At 38.4% G+C, this 21,773-nt stretch overlaps 1 protein-coding gene across 1 annotated transcript; it reads right to left on the reverse strand.

The window, feature by feature from the left end:
• Positions 1-6,813: 6,813 nt before the first annotated feature.
• LOC121299654 (calcium-binding protein 7-like) lies at positions 6,814-21,472 on the reverse strand. Its single transcript, XM_041227531.1, has 5 exons — positions 20,491-21,472; positions 8,447-8,590; positions 8,050-8,162; positions 7,597-7,750; positions 6,814-7,391 (listed from the first exon to the last, which is right to left on the reverse strand). The coding sequence occupies exons 1-5, from the start codon at positions 20,597-20,599 to the stop codon at positions 7,264-7,266; spliced, it is 648 nt and encodes a 215-aa protein (XP_041083465.1). The 5' UTR covers positions 20,600-21,472; the 3' UTR covers positions 6,814-7,263.
• Between the last annotated feature and the right edge of the window lie 301 nt (positions 21,473-21,773).

Genomic DNA, 21,773 nt, shown 5'->3' on the forward strand with positions numbered 1-21,773 from the left:
AAGGATAAGGACACTTGTCAGTTGGGGATTGGTGTTCCACTGACTACAGAGGCGGGACATTACATACTAAAGGGAACGTACTACTGTGTTCGGGGTTGGTCCGAAAGTAAAATAGGAGGAGTAACGGGTGGAGGGAGAGACTAGTTTAGTGCAGCGGGATTTTTTAAAAAACACTAACATTTTGTCTTTTTTTGTTTATGTGTGGTTCGTCACGAAGACGATTAAAGACGAGTTCTCACTGTCTGTTTTGGATTTCATCCCTGCACTCCTTCCCTCACACCATTTTGTTTTCTTTTGTTATTTAATTATTTTGTTGTGTATAGATAATAAAAATAAATTATTTTATTTCTGTACACATAAATTACTGTCTGGACATTCCATTTAATACACTCTCGCCTCACAGCTCTTCTGCAGAAAATAACCTTCAAACTGCTATCTAGTCTAATTCTGAAGTTCTTTTTGAAGGGTATAGAGTGGGCACACCACAGTGTACTTAAAAGTAAAAGTCCCAGTCCGGTTCTATTTAGTGCTAAATTTCTAATTTCTGAAGCCTCATGTTTGTCATTAGTGATTCCAGAAGCTTCACATACATCCTGTCCTATTTGATGTTGCTCCATCTTGGTGCTGGAGAATACAATTCTATTTATTACATTTTCCCAGCTGAGTAATGCACCTGTCACTGTAAAGGGATGTCTCAAGCAACAGATTGACTTGTGACAGAAGCATTGCATTGAGCTGGTGGAATGACACAGGTAACCAAAAGCAAATGCAGTGCCTCCTCTGCAAACTGAAAGATTGGGCTTTAGCTCACTGGTACTCAATTCTGGACCTCAAGATCCAGTCCAGTCCATCCAGGTTTTTACTCCAAGTAGGTTTTAATGTAGTTAAACCTGCTTGGAATAAAGACCAGGACTGGAATAAATCTCTAGAGCCAGAATTGAGAACCATTGCTTTAGCTAATGATGCGAGTTACAGTCCAGTCCAGTTCATGTTTCATATCTCTAGTGACCAAAATAAATATTACTTATTACTTAATAACTCTGGCCAAGTTTTTGACCACAGATACATTTTGTGTATTTTTCATAAGGTCAGATACATTTCTTTTGTGGATCAATAGTCTGGGATGCAATGCATTATCCTGTCAAACATCATGAGGGGAAAAAAATACACACCCAAAAGTATTTAACGGCCATATTTAAATATGACATTTAACAAGATAATATGGTTCAGATGTCACTGAATTCCAGCCGTGTTTCTGTGTGCACCTTTAAGATGTCTCGTGCCGTGCCTACGCCGCATGTGTCTGCTCTCTCCCTTGTCATACTGAGCTTCTCTTTCCCTTGTTGACAGCAAAATGAATTTGCCCAGGGTCACTTCTGATACATTGCTTCTAAATGAATTTTATCGAGCTCTGAAATCGTTCATGCGTTCCTCTGCTTGTACGTTATGCACATAATTTAAAAGGCGCTTTTGACACGAGAGAAAAGGGGGTGAATTTAATGGAAACATATTGAGGGCATTCAAGTACGAGCTGGTTTCATCGTGTACTGTCAAACTCTATCGTGGTAATTTAATATTGTTTTTGAATTTCTTAGAATCAATCAGTGTGCTGCTGTGTGACCAAATACCACTCCCCTCCATTCTTTGACAAGGGAAGGCTCTCCCACACTTCAGTTATATTGATTATTGGTGCTCCCTTTTCACAGGACTTCACACTAAGCTCCAGTTGTATCAAAATACAACAGGATGTAACTCTATCATTTTATCCAGCATAGCACACTTTCCCACTATCTGCAGAAAATACTAACAAATAGTCTTGCATTTGGGTACATTTTTTCTTTTTAATATCATGCCTCTTATATTTGTGTGTAGTGTTTATTTATTGATAAAATAGCCTTGACAACTGAGACAACCCACTTCTCGACTGTCCGAAGAGACCAGTATTATTCCATTGAGTGCCCCAGTGGCTGACTGGAGTGCACAGGTGTGCCGGCCTTCTTCTCGTTCATTGTCTGTCTTTGATTACCTTTCCAAGCAGTCAGCACAACATTGATGAATGAGTCTGCATTTGTTTCCCTCCTGAATAAAAGTTGCTCGAGTTTGTCCTACTCATGATTATGAACCCAGCTAGCCTTTGTGTAGAAAGGGGGAGGCCAGGTTGTAAACGAGGCTCTGGACAGAGATCAACAACTGCTTTGTTGCTCCGGGCAACTTCACTTCTAATTAGTTGGGATTCAAAACAGGTGGTGATTCATAAATGCTGCTCTATTTAGGTGTTAATGCATCCATAGGGTGGAGGTGCCATTAAACACCATAGTTACTCCTCAGTGAATCTGGCCACTGGGGTTTTCGGCAGTTCAGGGCCAGAGAACCTGTGAACGGAGATGAGGGATCTCCACAAGAGTTTAGCCTCCAGATCTTTAAAAAACATCACAGTAATCCATATTCAATGACCTGGAACTGCGCCGTCATTTCTGCTCCATGTGTAGTCGGAAGCTGGAGTAGAGCTGTCTGTGTTTTCCTGGGGATTAGACTGACAGTTTAATATTCTTGGGAGAAGCAGGTTATCAGCGCTGTCTCTCAAGCTGAAACTTGTCATGATTTTGGACTCATCTTGGGCCCCAAAAAGCAAGTATGTCATTTTCCAAAGATGCGCAGGTTTGAGTTCGAGCAGGCATGGCCAGTGTGGTCTTTCCATTCCTGGTCTTTGTTCCAGCCCTGTTGTACATTGTTTAATTGACCCGGTTAAACATCTGTACAGAACCTGAAGTAGTTTACTGTACCTGTTAAACCTGGAGTGGAAGGGCCCTCCAGGACTGTGGATAGCCCTGAGTTAGATCTTCATTACTGCTGTAACGTCAAAGGGCCAGTTCACTAACTCACTGCTCTCAATGCAACATTTTCTTGTGTTAGTCAGCTAGCTCCAAAAAGATGGTGTGCTCTATACATACATACTGTTTTTATGCCTGGCACGTCGTCTTTTTTTTTTTTTTTTTTTTTTTTTTTTTTAAATCTGAATATTTTTTAATTGCTGCTCTATAAAAAATAAATAATAATAATACCTTCGAATACCAGCTAGGGAACGACTGTGTTCCTCAAAACATCACACATTTTTTTCTGAAATATTAATCAAGATTATTTTGTTTCCAGACTCTCCCATCATCCCATCCATCCCTTCTGCTTTAGTGGAAGGTGAGTTTGATGAATTACCATCATTAAAGCACTCAATGCACTGGCAGCCACCACTGCTCCCCCCCTCCCACACACACACACACACACACACAAGTTGTTGAATATGCAGCAATTACTAATGATGTCTCTGCAGTTCAAAGGGATCACAGGCTCCTCTGGTGGGATTAAGTTGGCAGACGTTGGGCCCCAGAGAAACTGAAATATAACTGGAGGACGGAGTTAACATTTTATCGAGCCATCACGATTATCTTTTTGCAACCGCACCCCGGGGCTTGACTGGAATCCTTTGTATAATCAGGTGGCAACACAAAGGTGGTGCCAACTTTCCAGCACCCGTAAAAGAATAAAAACATTGGCTGATAATGCACTACCTCAGCACCTACCCTTTGCGACTCTGAGATTCAAAGGTCAGCAAGAAGGGGCAAAATGCATTGAAAGGGAAATTTCAGGTATTCACAACCGTGCTTTAAAGTAACTGTCTAAACTGCACACACCTGTGTTGTGATTGATTATTGTGTTCTGCAAACCACTGGTGGGGATCATGTAATATATACAAGGTGCATCTCTCTGTTGCAAGTTAGTTTTACTCAGTTATTCTAACAGACTGTACAGGGCTGGTGGTAGGCAGGCTGGTGCTCATGTATGTTAAAAAGATATTCGATGCGCTGAGGAAATTGTCTGTTGTTGACTATGGAAAGCAGTGGAGGATGATAATAGTGTTGTAGGATCTTCAAAATCTGCAACAGCAGCAGTTACACAATGCCTCCACTCCAGTGTTGGTCTTAGTGACCCACATTCACATCAAGATCTCTCTCTCATTCATATATATATATATATATATAATTATATATATATATATATATATATATATATATATATATATAAGAAATTATATAGTACAGATCAATTTTTATTGTAGTAGTAATTTCTAATTTTTTTTTTTTTTTTACAACACAGTGATTTGTCTTTCCTGGAAAATGAAAATGAATCTTTAAATGCAATATTTATTTAAAGGCCAAGTATCATCCCAGAAGTATCTAGCTTATAGAGAAGAGCAGTACATTTTATAATTTGATGTCCACATATTTACTTATTCTATCACTCGCTCTGTTAAATGGCTTCCTATAAGGTGCTCACTATCAAATGCTACAGTTTGTTTATCAGTATATCAAGCACATTTTTTCTGATCCTCGTTCGTGTAACTTCATGAGTATAAACCTGGTCAGAAAGAGATGAGACAGATGCTGCAGAAAGAGCATTTGATCAGCAGCACCTCACAAGAAGCTAAATTATTATTGTAGCAAATAAATACTAACTATAAGATATACAGAACTTACATTACAAGAGATACTAACAAGTTAGAAATGTAGAGATATATACATTTACAAGGTAGAAAATAATAGATTCCTATGAGTGGTTAAAACAATGTTATTAGCTCTGTAACCTTTACATGCTCTGCATTAAAAGCTGAAACAGTTTCTCCCCTTAAAATGCATTCTTGTAAAGAAACTTGACCTTTATAACACAGATGCCAATAAACTTGAAATCCTGATAATATGAAACCTTCGTACCATTTCAGTGAGAAGGTCCGCCTTATAATTAATCATTGTGAGTGGGTTAGACCAATTGAGAAATGGGATGTCCCTGATTTTTCAAGATCAAAAAAAAAATGGACACATTTTAATAGTTTCTCAAATTAAAATTGTATTTTTTTTAACACCAATGAATTTCTAGTTCAGCAAATGCAATTTTTCAGAGAAGTTTGCGGGTACATCTCTCCATTCTGGAGTTGGTCCTGTGCCCTAATTAACAGAATATTGCAGGCTACTAGTTTTCAAGTACAGCTATTCTAATTGTATTTATACACATGATTAAACCCGACTTGGACCTTAGCACAGCGCTCGTTGAAATGACCCATCACACACGACGAACAGACACGAGCCAAGCAGTAACACTATCTGACTAATGAGATACACACTGTCCATTGGGGGATGTTAGTGTCATGCATGGCAGCAACATGTGTACTGACTGTCACATCATATCAATTTACGTAAATAGTAAAGCTCTGAAAAGCGGGACATGGTGAAAAACTAATGAAACATTGTCTTATACTGCCTTCTAGGTGGTGTCAATTATGCGTGGCCATAAGCACCCCAACATTTTGCACATTACAGCAATGTTTTCAACAGTGTGCGTTTAGTAACACAGAAGTTCTGATGCTGCACTTCATTCAAAAAAGGGTCTGTCACAATGTTTTGACAGATAAGGTCATAATATATATATATAATATATATATATATATATTATATGATATATATATATATATATATTTTATATTTCATAAAACATTTTAAAAATCAATCTAACAAAAATAAAATACAAAATAAAGCAGTTAAAATGATTTGATTGGAAATCCGATCAATGGGCATTAATCATTTCTATACCCTGAGAAAGCGGTGCTATTTTTTGTAGTATAATATAAACAGAACGAAGGCCCAAATGTGGTGGTGCTTCTGACCAAAATACAGTGGCTGCACATTTCAGCCAATACAATTTAAAGCAGTTTCTGTCCTTTTAAATCTGCAACGCTCAACAGTCACAATCAATTTTGCACAGTATATCCTTCTTTGATGCCTGTTTATTGCATTCTTTCATTGCTCGTCCTTCTATGCAGTGTTCTTTATCAGAAAGCAGACCTCACCGGTTTACATTCACCGCATTCAAATATGGCCTGTTTTTCAGTGCAGACCTTGTAAGCATGTATTTTATAAATGCAACTTTTTTAAAAGCCTTTCTACCTTCCCAAATCCAGATCTGACTGGTGAATGGCCAAACATAATTGAGAACATTGTATCTCCTACATCTCTGGAGAGTTTTACTCCTTTGTGACAAGAGACAGACACAGATGATTGTTCCACTGACTATTCAAGGGGTGGCTGTATTTCTAACTATAGCTGCCATTGGCAGAACAAGTATGAACATTGATAATCTGTAGTTTTTCTTCATATAATGTCCATGCTACAAGTTACTGGTCATGGAAAAAGTTCACGTGGACACAAGATCAGACAGAGATGACCATGGCTGTATCTATAAAAATATGAGTGTCTTCAAAACAGGAACTTGCTGATCATTAATGCAGGGGCTGTATGATCCAGTCTCCCCACATCCAATTAAAGGACAGATTTGTCTGGTAACACTTTTAATTATGGTTAGTGCTTAATTAGGTATATACAAATGGTGTATTTAGTAATGCGTTAGCAAAATACTCTTGTCAGCTGTGCCATTTGTTTGTGTTTACAGTGTGCACCCTTACTTTCCACACAGTAGAAACACCACTGGAAATTCTGTGTTATTGCTTATAACTGCTGACCACAAGATATTAAGCTGCAATTAACACAGACCTGTGGAAGGTTATGTGCAGACTGAAAACTTTAATAAATCATCTTTCCTAATGCATTATTAATGGATAATAAAGACCTATTCAGTTGTGATCACCGATTCTTCTTATGCGGCACATAATCTTAAAAGCTAGAAGTTTTCATTGTTTTCATCTGTTTGAATTGCCTTTTTAACACGTGTCCAAAGTTGTTGTTGTTGTTGTTATTATTATTATTATTATTATTATTATTATTATTATTATTATTATTATTATTATTATTATTATTATTATTTTAAGCAGGGCTTACTGAATGTTCATGAGTCCAAGAAGATCCACTAGTGGTGTGGGATGACTTCCGTTCCTCATAAATGAGTTCTAGTTCTGTACAGAAATGCAACGCTTCGGGTGTGTTTTGATGTAAATCCATGCATCTACATGCATCGTACATCAGCTGAAGTTCATGGATCATGATTCTGTGCGTCCAAAGGCACCTGCTTCTTTCCAGGCAAACAGGGTGTCGGGCAACAAGGGGGGGACAATAATAGCCAAAGCAAGGCAGCGCTGGCAAGCAGCTAACACACAGAGACCACGGCTGCCCATTGGAGTGGGTGTTTGTTCTTGGGGTTGTTGTTCAGTACAGTTGTTTGTAAAGTCTGGTTGTTGGTGTTGCTCTTGCTTTCTTCTCAAAGCTCCTATTTCATCCCGCTCCGCAGCACCTGGTTGGCTGCAATCAGCATGACGCTGATGATGAACGCGATGGCAAAGGCGCCGATCAGGCTCTTCCTCACACACGTCTGCTTGATCTGTTGCGTGGGGCTGGCTGTCAGTGTAAGAGAAAGGGATGTATTAGTCACAAAGTACTGCCGGTGGCTGCCAGATGTTACGATAATCAATCAAATGTCCTGACAGTAGTGGGCACACTTCTGCCACACAGAAAAACGTCGATGTACTATGCATATCAATGGACAAATCTAAGGGCGACAAACAAAAGGGTTTAAAAAAAACAAACATAAAATGCCTCTTACTGTCTATATCCACGGGGCAGTCATCAGGGTTTTCTATGCGGCCCTCCTCTTCTGTCATGATGATGTTCTCGATGTCTTTCATGGATAAGTGATCGCAGAAGGTGTCGTAAAGTAGTCTTTTCAGCTCCTCCACTGTTAATTTCTGCATGTCGCACTGCACAAGAGAGGGGTGGGACAGGCAGGCACTGTTTCAGGGTTTCAGTCTGAAAGTGGTTCGGTTCAGATCCACTCAGTCAACTCACTTCATCGTCTAAATTATTATTTATTAATTATTGATTAGCAGCGCCTGACCCCCAGTCTGCTGCCAGGGCAGTTCATACAATAACCACTGTGTGTGTCATCTGTATGGCCAGTATATTGGTAATCATGAGAAATGCATAATGGTTGCTTTACTACTTCTTCATGATGACAATAGATACTTGCTGCAATACATAGATCTTGATTATTAGTTACCTTCCAGAACACAGTGTCAAAGTCAGTCCCATGGAACTTGTCGGGCATTCCCGCTGAAGACAGCTTGGGTCCGAGCAGGGTCACAAACTCATCAAAATCAACCTGCCCATCTCCTGCAGAACAGCACAAGAAAGCAGAGTATTGAAGCCAGATTGTGCACATAGGGGCCCATTCACTTAAACAATGGCATAACTCAATACTGACATTGCTTAAATCACTCAAAAAAGGGGACTTTGTGACAAAATATAACAAACCAACTTCAAGCAATATTTTTTGTATTTTTTTAAAAACGCTAATATTTGAATTGCACAAACCCCATTGACTGTTTAAAGAAAGACTTGTAAATTCTGGAAAGGATTACTGGTGTTCTCTCCCAGCAGGGGCGGTCAGCCCTTACCATCCATGTCCAGTCTCTGGATAATGACCTCCAGCTCCACCTCGTTGGGCATGTATCCCAGGGATCGCATGGCCATTCCCAGCTCCTGCTTGGAGATGAACCCATTCCCATCGCGATCAAACACCATAAACGCCTGCCGGATCTCTGTAGGAAACAACTAGATTAAAGATACAAACGATGGTAAAACATGCATTGTTCGGACTTCAGCAATGATAAATCTGGATCGGTTTATACAGATAATACCAGCCTATGGAGAGGCACAAACTTGCTTATTTGCTTGACCTCTTCTCCTATGGTCTTGGTCTGTGTCCTTTGATGTCAATATCATCTGCATTTTCTGAATATCTATATATTCCATTTAAAGCCTTATATGTAATCATCTCAGCAGACACTTTAATAGAAAATGGTAGAGAACACAGTTAGTAGGATTTTAATATTAAGATGGTATTTATCTCTCCAACCCAAAATGCCATTTCAATGTTTTCCCTAAAATAACATGTGAATTTTGGACCTTTTTAACCTCACTGGATAAAGTCCAAAACTTGAAACAGTTAATACAAAAATGTCATTAAAATGGCATTTGAAGCTGGGCAGCCATTTAAAATTGCAGTATAAAGAGCAAATTAGAGACTACAATGCAATACATCCCAAGTCATTTAAAGTACTCCTTGAGCCTCGAGCCTTGAGCCTGAGACTGCACTTGAAATAACAATAATCATAATGCTTAGTCTGAAATACAGAGGCTCTTCAAACTTCAAATGGAAAAAAATAATGGATTTGAAACGCTTATTACAAGCTATCGCGTGGCAGTGATTGCTTGATTATCATCATTCTTGTATAAATATATACGGTGCCAATTTTTGGTTTTCTGTTTTAAATATTGCACGGCCTTTCTTTTTATTAAGTTCTACTACTTTTACATACTTGAATTCAAAGTGAAACCCGTAATAAAATTGCACTCCCTATGCATCTAACCTGGGGAGAGAAAAAAAACTGAATTTATTCAATTGGTCTTGCTTAAGACCATGTCTGGAGTTATTGTATAAAGATGTTTTTGATTAAGGCAACTTAGCTACTAATGTATTTTTGAAGTGGTTTCCCGGAGTGTTATGAATACTGTAGCTCGCTGCAGTTCAAATCAAAGAGCATCATTTATGAACTGGGGTGATGAAACATACATGCCTCCATGCACCCTGTTAATAACTGAAAGGAACAGTAGACCATGTGTCCCCATAACTAAGTGATGATGTATTTCGAGTCGCACACACTTGGCCTGTGCCCACAATCACTTCCCAACAATCACTAGATTCTTTGAGATGTTAAAAGAATACTTGCATTCTCATTTACATGATTTCATTAGTAACAATGTTGCCGAGATGTTACTTGTCACGTTGTGTCCATTGGACGTCTTTAAAAGTAAATCAGAAATCCATTTGAAAATATCTGCTGTTTTTTTTTTCTTTTCACTTTAGGAATGTCTGTGTATCTTTCTGTCTGTCTGTAGTTTTTTTTTTTTTTAAATGCATGAGCTTATTTACTTCTATCATGGTGTCACAAAATGTGTGCAAGCAACAGTTCTGAAATTATCTGTGCATGTGCACAATATACACACTTTTGATAAATATAGACCCTGGAAAAAAATAAGGACATGACTTTAGCTGATGACTCAAGTAGAATTCTGCTCAAGTCAATGGACCCATCTGTGCAAAAGTTTCATAATAGCTGACACAATAGATCTCTCCTACTCACACTCATTACGAGAAAAAACATTTTGCTTCCAAACCAGATAAACAATGAATATAAATGCAGAAATACGGTTCTGATCTGCCAGAGCACTTGCTGAACAACTAAATCAGAACTGACCGGAGATACAGTGTTAGTCGCACTTCTTAAAGTTTATTTCACCTTTGAAAGTAAGTGGTTAAAAGAAGAAACATGAAAAAAACAGTAAGACCTGTGATATTAATGTGCAATATGTCTATATTTTTAATAGAGATTAAACATTTTCACAATGCATTGCAAATAATGATCTATACATTCATCCAAGCCTAAAGCAACCCTAGTTACAGACTCCTATCTAAAACACAGTGGTGATAAACACTGACTTGTGTTCTTTATCTCACCAGCACAGGCCTTCCTCATTCAGAAGGCAGTTCTTTTTCAATCTTCCCACAGAGCTCTATTACAGATGTGTCAGATGCATAACAATAGAAACTTGTACGGTCTGCAAGCCTTGAAGCACGGCTCTCCAGCCCTCCATGCATTCACACCAAAACCCACAAAACCGGCAATAAACCATATCAATGGAATTCAGTAAATTCTGAATAATCACGACACAGTTTATACTCAAGTCCAGATCAATGGGATTTCGTTGATTTATTGCTTTATTCATTTTCTCCTGCATCACTCTGCCTTTTTTTCTTACTTACACTTATATTTGACAAGCATCATTTGCTGTGATAATAAGAAAGAGTGGCATTGCAGGATGGAAAGGTAATTCAATATTGCAATCCTGTTCTGAAGTTTAGGAATGCATGTATAATGTGACTGTGGCAGTTTTGAGGGTAATGTTGTTAGTTCGTTCTGCTCTGTATGCATTACCAGGAGTGTCTCTTCCAGGCAAAGATCATAATTTTATAATAATAATAATAATAATAGTGATTAATCCAAGGGGCTTCTGAGGACCTTTTTATCTCTACTTCTACTATCATTAATAACTATAAAACACATCATTAATTATCGTTAATCTTGGATCACTTTACCTAGGGTAACATTAGGTAGCCTGAGATCTTTATCATTGGTCAATCCACGAGTAATATTACTAGTACAAGAGCAATTCAAATATTGTGGCAATAACTTAAGGAATAAATTATACCCAATTGTACACAATTGAATTCATTAGGCTGTTATAAAATTGAGAAATTCTAATGGCATCTGTAAAGTACTGGAGAACAAAAGCTGGAGTATCTCAATACTATGAACCAATTGGAAATGCACTGCTAGTATGATACTGCATCAATACAACTAAGATTTCAGCTGCCACGGAGATTGACTTGAAATCGATTTGAACTCAGACTCTGTCATTTCCATCAGCAGCAGATGAAGATCAAATCCATTTTGTTTGTCAGCCCCGTTAGTATTGCAGGCTGGCAGTACTTGACCTCTTCAACTTGCGTTGCTGGGAGAAGTGTCCGATACAATGGATGCCAAAGATGGGCTGCAGATTGGATTGTAGATTGTTGACTGCAAATGGAACCAGCTGCAGAACAAGATTGAGCTTTACAGACCTGTGTCATGGTGCAGATTGAAATACGGCTTTTCTTCCAAACCTGCCCCTTTTCAGAGGAGCTGAACAGTCCTGGAATTCTCAATTTAGGTTTAGGGTTTTCATGAAGGAGAGGGCTAACGTGTTGGCTTTGCAATTGACAGTGCTGCACAACAGTGTTCACAAGTTGTCTCCCTGCAAAGTGCAAGGCAACTGATATTTAAGGGACACTGAGTGAGCGCTGGCACAGTCTGCAGACTGTTGAATCAGGAACAGGCTCTAACTGACAACAGTGGGTTAAACCCTAAACATTTTGTAGGTAAGAAGTAACAACATTTGAAATGCAATGTTTTCTTTTCTAGATGAGATAGTGACAGCCTAGTATAGGGCTCTGAAATGCGGTAATGTTTGAGTTATGGCGAGCTCGCTGATAGATGAACTATTAAACATTTTGCTCCACAGCAGCTGTGTCCTTGTGTGTGCAGCTCAGCCTGGGATAGACGCCACACACGCCACACTCTTTCTGCTCAGCTGTCTTGGACTCATATTCAACATCTCACATTAAAGTTTCTTTCCATGCAACTTTGATCATTTCAAATTTATTTTTGCTGTATAATAAGAGAAAAGAAAGTTAAAAGGTGTTCTAAGATTTTGTTCCAATTTATAAAAAGTTAATAAGAAAACTGACTTTCTTTACGAACAGCTTCATGAAGATTTGTTAGTTTTCAGGATGTTATATTTTTTGTACAGTAACCAACATTATTATTATTATTATTATTATTATTATTATTATTATTATTATTATTATTATTATTATTATTATTGTGTTGCAGTGAATTTGTTTTATTTTTTTAATCTATAAACAATGCCATAAAAGCCTCAGGAGGAATTATGCTAGTATTGTTCCATTTGCTTACAATGTACAAAATACTATTGTAGTGATGTGCTGAGGAGTATACAGGAGGAATTATGCGTTATATTTACTAGAGGTTTACTAGCTACAATTTAAACCCACTGAAAACATTTCACATTTAAAAGCCTTAAAGTGTCTGCACACAAAAAGCTGTTTAAAATGTGAATTCTCCATTTGCTTACAATGTACAAAATACTATTGTAGTGATGTGCTGAGGAGTATACAATTCAAACGTTGAATGCAGAATGCTTGCGTTATATTTACTAGAGGTTTACTAGCTACAATTTAAACCCACTGAAAACATTTCACATTTAAAAGCCTTAAAGTGTCTGCACACAAAAAGCTGTTTAAAATGTGAATTCTACGTTCACACAAAGACTACCTACTTCAAATATGATTCTCTTTAACCTAAACTGATGATCTCTGAAGGGGCTTGTAGTGATGCATTTCCAGTGTACAATACCTCTTAATTGAATGTTACACTTTTTAATCCACACAGCTCTGTCCTCAGTAATCCCTCATAGGGAGACTCTGTACCTTTGGGAGATTGTAACAGGTTATCAGCACAGCCACCCCATTGAGTAATAACTTCACACAGCCACATGCTGTAATATCCATCAAGACAGGCAGTGTGTTTAAAGCAGTCACATGTACCTATCCATAATGGGTATGACATACAAGGCAGTCTGGAAGAGTGCATAAACTACAGGACCAGATAGTGATTGAATATTGGAATTGGTATTCAGTAATGAATCTTTTAAAAAATGAAAAGGTGATCATTCTGTCTGAAATCAGGAGATAAAAGTATGACCTGAATATTCTGTGTGTTGCTCTGGCATCGTGAGCAGTATAAGGATACAAAACCTCTCTGGATTCATCACACCTTCAGTCAATGATTCAGAGAGCATTCAGTGCTTCAGCATACTGCTGTTCCCTTTAAACTGAATTGAAGGTTCGCCTAATAGTACACAACTGATGAAAAGCAACCCTGTAAGGTGAAAGTATTTAAGAGCACAGTGGGGATTACAGTTTTGGTCATGGCCCAGCTACAAAGCAAATGCGTCAAATGAACAGGGTCCTAACTACAAACCTGATGTTTATACCGGTAACCCACCCCTATTTAAAAAAGGGAATAATGCTGTATATATTCGTGTACATCTCAATAGTGTATGTGCATTGCTTTTTCAAAAGGCTTGATGGCAAGGTAGTAAGATGCTATTGGACAATGCATGTTTGAAAAACAATGACAGGTGACGCTAGTTATCTGAAGCCTGGCTTGACGACACTGCTTGACATCTTTTGGAATAACAGTTTTTGTATCTTTAAAAAAACTGGTTAAAAAAAAGAAAGCCACAGCTACACTATTATTGTGTATAACACAATGGTGTGGACAGGAAAATCAATGTTCCCTCCTCAGAGTCACAGAACAGTGTGCTGAATGTGTCTACAAATAGTTAATGTACCTGTCTTTCCCCCTGTATCCTGTCAAGACACAAACTATCCTTTAACAAACCAAATGGATTTTCCTTCAATAGCACATTAGTCTGTTCATTTGAACACAGCTCTTATTCCTCTTCTTCTCTTAGGAATATATTGAGTGGATCTCGGACTGGGATAGAAAAGGATTGTAGCTGTGTATCTGTTAGACGTGAAAGCAAGTCTCCCAATTCTTTTTCAAAGACTGTTATAAATTAACCCTTTCAATACTTTAAACTTTTAAAAAAAACTCTTCTACTCTTTATATGAGGACAGGGAAGAAGCAAACGTGTGATGACCTCATATGAGTTAGGAGATAGTGTGCTACCTTTGTTGCATGAAGACCTCATAGGATGCAATATCTGCCCATATAAAGCAATTTTTAAAAAAGCTGATTTAAAAAATACATATTTATTATGTGTCCAAAGAATGACTAAACCTGATGTTTCAACCTCAGATGAGTATTTATTAGTTTAAAAATACAGTCTCAAATAAAATATGTATCCTCATGTGTCCAGCCTGCCCGGCAGTAGCGATTTAGGATTGCTGTCTAGACTGCATAAATGTTGGCTAGGGATTTAAGTCACCGTGTCTTCAGCATGATGCAGCCAAGAGTGTCTAAGACAGCCTTGTCTCAATGCCTGTCTATCAAAGCAAGCAGACCTTGCTCTGTATTCACGACAAAGAGGTTTACATGCTGCCTTAGCTGAAACACTAGCAGCATAATTTAATGTACTGCATAGAAAGGATTCAAACACTAGCAGCTTGATGTAATGTATTGTATAGAGAGGATTCAGAGTTTTGGCAGCACTGTTTTATAGCATGTTTTTCAGCTGTAAATTTATAGCATCTTATCATACCAAAGCATTCTAAAAGCACTTCATTGATAGATAGAAAACGTGTCTGAACCAAAGCTATCCAACAGAAGAAAGGGAGACTAAATAGGTCTTTGTTTTGGGTGTATCCTGAAGTGAATTCCATAAAGGGGGTTCATAGTGACTAAAGGAGCAGTTTAGTAAAGAGATAAACAGGGCGCGTGTTGCAGCTTGGGCTCCAGGAGTATCCACGCTCCAATGTGATCTCTGGTAACAACCTCTGTGTTGGGCATTATCACTGGATTCTAGATCAAAGCATCTAACAGGAACAGTGAGGCAGCAGTGCTGCTACCTTCCATCAGCAATTAGTTTTGAGCTGCCATTGAGTGTTCCTCCAGTTGCTGAGCTGCACACCGTCTTTGAAGGTGCTAATTAAAAATCACGGTCTGAATGTCTCATTAAAGTTGCCCTTCTTTTGGATGATAAAATATTACTGTCTTATGGTCCAACAAGCTCTGTAAGGCTGCAGTTTGAGAGAATCATTCCCACAATGAAAATGAATATCTCTGTACAGATGCTCACAATAGATTAGGAACTGTCTTTCTTGAAACTTGTGTTACTTTTAAAGCTGACTGTGGTCTTTAATCAAACATAATGCTATATTATCTATGAATTGCTGTTTTCTATCATTTGTTACAAATTTCCCACACACTGATACACACATGAAAATGAATATGATCAAACAATGCACACAGACACACACTCTGGTGTTGGGATTGAAAAGTTAAAGTGCATCCCTCCTAGTCACACAGTGACATTCTCAAGCCATTACCACACTGCCTCATGTTCATTTCCATAGTCACTGAGTTATTACACAGGTAGCATTTGCTAAAGGTTTTACCACAGTGAATACATTCTGCCCAATAGCTTATATTTGCATCCATACACTGTTGGAAGACAGAGTGGCTAAATTACTCTGTGCTGTGCTATAACAAAGGGTGAGGGGAATACACTAGTGTCATCTATAAATACCATCCAGAGTGGCTGCTTGCATTGCCTCTAATGTGTTATAGAAATGACCATGGGATTATACCAATTTGCAGTGGCATAAAAAGAAAACTTTTCCCAATGTGTTTTGCTTCTTTGACACACATTAAAACAGACTTCAAGAGTCTTAACTCAGAAGGAGTTAAGTATTGAATCCTTCTGAAGAAGAACAATGATGAGAGTGTGACTATGAATGTCCCTATAGAAACTCTTTTGGTAAGCCATTAAAATGGAATGTTTGGCTCAAATATTTTTTAACTTTTGTATTACCTTGGAGACTCCATCACTATGTATATATGTGTATATATTGTATTATTTTTTTCAGCTGAATCTATCTGAGCTGCAAACCAGGGGACCTTAAGAAAAATCCATTTTGACTTTTAAATATTGTGTGACAACAACAAGCACACAGCTGTGGTTCATCCTGGGTGAAGTGAAGGTGTCGCTCCCCTGAGTGATAGGAGGCTACAGAAACCCTGCAGAGTTTACAAGAAACACATTACTTTCCGTTGTATTCCCTGTCATCCATATCGAAGAAATTTATTTTGCAACCTTGTTTTGATATTTTTATGCACACAGTATGGGTCATTTTTCTTCTACGTATCATAGCGTACCCAGTTCATGCTCCCCCCTGCAACAAGAGAGTGTGCTGATTGAACAGCTAGTATTGTGGGGAATAGCATTGTTGCAGGAGGGTGCACAATCTGGGTACACTAAAATGCTCAGAGAAGAGAAATTCTTTCAGCTGTTCAAAGCTGCCAAACAAAAGTAATTTTTTTTTTTTGTTGTTGATTTATGTGTGAATATGAAATATCAAAATAAAGGATTATGTTGAAAAATATGTCTCTGTGATACAGGCAGGGCAGGATACAGCAAGGCAAGGTTTCTTGTAAATATGCAAGGTAATCTGTCACACTTTAAGTAAAGATCATCTCCTGAATACCAATAGAAATGTGTCCACGCTTGCTTTTCAAATCAGATCTCAGACGATCAGGGCGCTTGGGGACATTCTGGTTCTAATTGATGTACAGTGCACCCAAGCACTTGTCTATTATTATTCAAGTTCTACAAGACACCGGTCTATATATATATATATATATATATATATATATATATATATATATATATATATATATATATATATATATATATACAGAAAGTGATCCCTCACCCCTACTGCTATAACATAGAGATGGTCTGTTTTGTGGTCCTTGATGGGAATGCTAAGAGGTGCATTACAGTTTTAAATGGCTCAATGTTTATTCTTGTGTTGTTTTTTGTTTTTTTTTTCTGGTACATTCTCTGTCCTATATGTGTTACAAATAATACAGAAGGTGGACTCAACAACCCAAATTGTACGTACTGTACAAGCTGTGATGTGTCTTCTCTATATCACAGGGTTTTATTTAGCGAGACTAAAAGCCTCATCAGTAAACAGAACATTCCCATTTAGGTCTGACACTGAACCAGTGTTTAATCCAAGAGCCCCTGAGTGCATGCTAATTTCAAGATCATTAACTGGTAAACCTCCACACTGTCTCCCTTGTTATTTCATCATCGGCATATCAACTTAAATTTGGTGCAAGAAATCTGACTTGCTTCATAAAAATGGATACACACTGAGACGCAGTAGTCTCTGACATGGACAGGAATACCTAAATCACACACAAAGCTGCTGCAGAGACAGAACATAAAAAGCTGTGCTTATCTATGATCTTATCACCATTCTGTGCCCCACAAGCTGGAACCAACATGGCCATTATGGTTTTGAAATGGCTTTTGATGCTGTGTTGCTCAATCTTTAAGCCAGTCTAATGCACTGACTTTTTTGATACCCCAGTGAAACTAGCTGCTCAGGATTATCCATGTCTGAAATTTGTTAGATAATGATAATCCTTCGGAGCTACGCAGATGCACTGCAGGGGCAGGATGGAAGTAAAAAGGTCTGTTAAGCAGAGGCTCCATTGCAGGAATTGAAGCAGAACAGCCACTTCCTACCCAAACACATTGGCGAGCTTCAAGTGTCCTGCATGCTGTCACAGGCATGTCATTTATCAATGCACTTCTCACCTCTGGGCACTATCGGGTCCTACAGCCAGAACTAGGGAATCAAATACTGTGTGTTGCAGTATTAGCAAGCTGGTGGCACAGACAGCAGGGATTCTCATCTCGCTGAAAAAGGGGTGACACTTGAGTCAGGGCTATGAAGCATACATAGTACCATCCGAAAACTGTTATTATGTCTGTGCGTATTCCTTTAACATTGCTTTAAGTATTCATAGCATGCTGGCATGTGTTCTTTATGGAGAAGACAGCTTATTTTCAAAAGTAATTCAAAAACGGGCTATCCATTCCAAAAATTGACTAATTTTAAAAAGGGGATAATGTCCAAAGACAGGGCTATCGATTTTGCAGTGGTGTTATAACAGTTTGATAGTATTTTAATGTACATAGTGTCAATTTCAAATAAAGTGCTACAGAAAATGTTGGGGTTTTTTGGGGGAGGGTGGGTTGCATACTCTACATAAAACAAATGCAAGCATGTCTTGGTAAAATCATGCTCTTAATTCTATTACCATCTTTTACTGGGGATTTTGCATATTTTCCTAATAACTCAGATCCCATAATATGCTGCACTGTATATCCCGGTCGCTGTAGAAACGTGCTGCTTGAGCAATTTCATCAATTCATGAGCACATTTCCATAAACAGAACCACTGACTGCAGGCAACATATCATTTCAGAGTGACCGGTGATCTGCAATACATTTACATCATTTATGAGCTACAGAACATTAAATTAGCAGCTGTTCCTGTCAACCATGAAACTACTATGATATCGTGTACAGCTGATTATTCAGAGACAGCGTTTGCGCCTATACAGTAAGACCATAATCTAAAACACAACATAATGTGGACCCGTGCCTGTTTGTCTTTGTATAATGAAGGGGAAAACAGACAAGAGACCGTACGTATGCTTTAGTTGTGTGTGTAATCACTACCCATTATATGGCTAGCAGTGAGTGAGGTCGGGAGGGAGAGCGACAGCCCCGTCAAGAAATCTTGCTTAAAATGATGTACGAAGAGAATGTTTGTCACCTTCTAGGCTAGAGAACGCTGAGTGGCATGTTATAGCTTTTAAAGGCACATGTTTATACTGCATGTTAAACAGATACTCCTCCATGATTCCACCGCTATCTACAGAGAAAACAAGATTACTGTGCTCCTGGGACCTGAGTGTGGGACGAGAGAGCCAGTGTCTCAAAACCAAAGAATTAGCTGATATTTACCGAAATCGAGCAATGCTCAGCACTGCATAATAAACGAGGCTGGAATGTAGTTTGGGTTAGCGAGTAGGTGTTTTTTTTTTTTTTTTTTTTGTGAATAAAATAATTTACTTTTAAATGATGTGTTGGTGCTTAAAAATCTTAAATAGAATGATTGTTGCCCCTCTGACAGAGAACAGAAATACTGGCGTAACAGAAGACGCGCCATTTTCCTTCAGCGCTAACAATCAGACCTGTTGATCAGCTGTATCTTGTGCCACACGATGGGGTGTAAAGGTTGTTGTGGTCATAATAAATTGAAATAAAACTGCAGAATTACATAGCACACCAATATTATAACTGTGCGTGACTGTGTTAGGAGACAGTGAATGTTCGTTATGCTCTTTGCAATGCCAGACTCTCTCGTGTATAAGGTGCTGTCCATGGTACTGAAATGTGGACGGAACCGCTGTTTCTGGAACACTCATTCTTGTGGCGCTCCACAAAAAAAAAAAAAAAAAGGAAAAGTCAATTTTGTAATAGGGTTTTACTGTCAGGTTCAGTTTGAGTTTATTTTTTCAAACTATTTCAATGCGTGCTTGTAAAGCGCCGATTGTTATTTTTTAAAGGTTTCGAATTACAGTATCTCTTGCCTAGGTGGACCCCCCCCCCCATGAAAACAATAGTAATACATGTGTTAATCATAGAAAAAGGGAACAGCGTTTATAGAGAAATATTAGATCTGGTTAAAACACACACACACACATTGAATGCAGCCTACCGGTTGAATACCTGTGGACTAGAAGGGTGCATGCATGCTTTTACCTGTGGAATACCGGTTTATTCGAGGACACTTTGTCAAAGCAGCTGGCCAGTTCTTCACGGTCCAGCGGTTGTATTCCACCGATTGCAGGGTTTAAGAGAAGCTCATATTATATCGTGCATCTGAAGTTGATATTACAGCTCTAATTATTAATATTATTCATTTATTTGTATTGCAGACCCCTTAATTCCTAGAATCGCGAATGTCTTTTGAGTGTCCGTGGGGTTAGTCAATTATACCACAGCGCTCCTAATATAACTGCACCATATAAAAATAAAACACTATTAATGCGTTAGTGAAAATGACCGTGGCACCTGCATTCTCGGGCATCCGGGTTTTGTATGTTACTTTTATATTTTAATGCTCCATGTTTTATCCCTCTGTTGCATGTGCTGGTTTGACAGTAAAATATAGATGAAAATCCATCTTCCGAGCACTTACCTTCTAATTCATCCTCGGGGATATTTACAGGGGTCTTGTACGTGAGAATGTCCGGGATGGTACAGATCCCCCTGTACATTAAAGTGGAGGTCACTGGGTGGAGAGGCATTTTGGAGATCCAAAACCAACACGTGTGTCGAGATCTTCACATAGCAATCTATAGTAATCTGGAGGTAGGTCCCTTGAGCATCGCTTCACTTGTTGAAAAGGTGACGGAACGCCGAGCTCTCATAAAGCCATGAGTTAAAAGTAATGTCCTGTTGCTGCTTTTGTCGAGACAACAATCACAGTAATTGATCGTTGTGCTTAGTATTGGGAAATGATTACTCACTTATCCACCTTCCACCTTTATCTAAGTAAAACCAACGTCTATCAAATCCACGTAATAATTGTCAATAACCGAATCTAAAACTTTATGTCAAATTTCCCTAACCGTGATTTCTAACAGTGATCTGCAATCTCTGGTCGTGAATACTGTAAAAACTTAAACCTACGCTTATAAAAATGTATTATGCACACAAATGACCAGCAAATTTAAATTTCTGATTTGCATTTGAACCAAGTGCAGTATCTTGAGTATAATGCACGTTCCATAACACACTGAACAATGACGAAGGGCCCATTGAATCTAAGCTCTAATCTAGCACTTGAAACTGGTGTCATGTTGAATCATCTTTATTTTTTTGTTTGGTTTTGTTTGTTTAATTCAAAACACGAACTGTAAATCAAATTATATTGTTCGAATCCGAAAAAGAGCCCATGACAGCTGTAAGCGATTTAGGCTGAAATAATCTTCTAACTTTCTCCCTGACCAAAAAGCATGTTTTGTTCTTTCCTTTAGCCAGTTTTCAATTGATCAGAGTGACTCAGTCCAGCACAAAGCTGTGCTTGCCATTATTCGTTCAGAGAACAGTGTTTTCTTTGTTTTGCGATGCCGTTCATTTCACTCCAGGTGAAGTGAAGCCCTTGCTTCTCTGTCGCTTCTTTCGGGCTCTCTGGTTCAGCTCTCGTTTCTGTTCCGCTGCTCGCCTCCTCGCTCGCTTTCTGCTGTGACACGCGTGGTCTCCTCCCTACTATATGTTCAGGGAAACTGGAAGAATGGAAATGAAGAGAAATATCTATTCAATCTACATCAGTACAGTATATCTATACAGAATTATAACTGTGCTAAATGCGAAACAGTTGCACTTGATCTGTTCTGAAACTAGCAGTACCGCAATTCCGGTGCTATTATTATTGTTTGTCAGTACGCTGCATTGTAACATACATATTTTAAAGGTAGG

This window comes from Polyodon spathula, chromosome 25, assembly GCF_017654505.1.
Source record: "Polyodon spathula isolate WHYD16114869_AA chromosome 25, ASM1765450v1, whole genome shotgun sequence".
Taxonomy (NCBI): Eukaryota; Metazoa; Chordata; class Actinopteri; order Acipenseriformes; family Polyodontidae; genus Polyodon; species Polyodon spathula.

Bases quoted from the DNA above. Each gene is read 5' to 3' on its own strand.
- LOC121299654 (XM_041227531.1), bottom strand. From the start codon at position 20,599: ATGCCTCTCCACCCAGTGACCTCCACTTTAATGTACAGGGGGATCTGT. The intron at 8,163-8,446 runs GTAAGGGCTGAC...GCTGTTCTGCAG, and splicing joins CCAGAGACTGGACATGGATG to GAGATGGGCAGGTTGATTTT. The intron at 7,751-8,049 runs GTAACTAATAAT...TCTCTTGTGCAG, and splicing joins TTGACACTGTGTTCTGGAAG to TGCGACATGCAGAAATTAAC.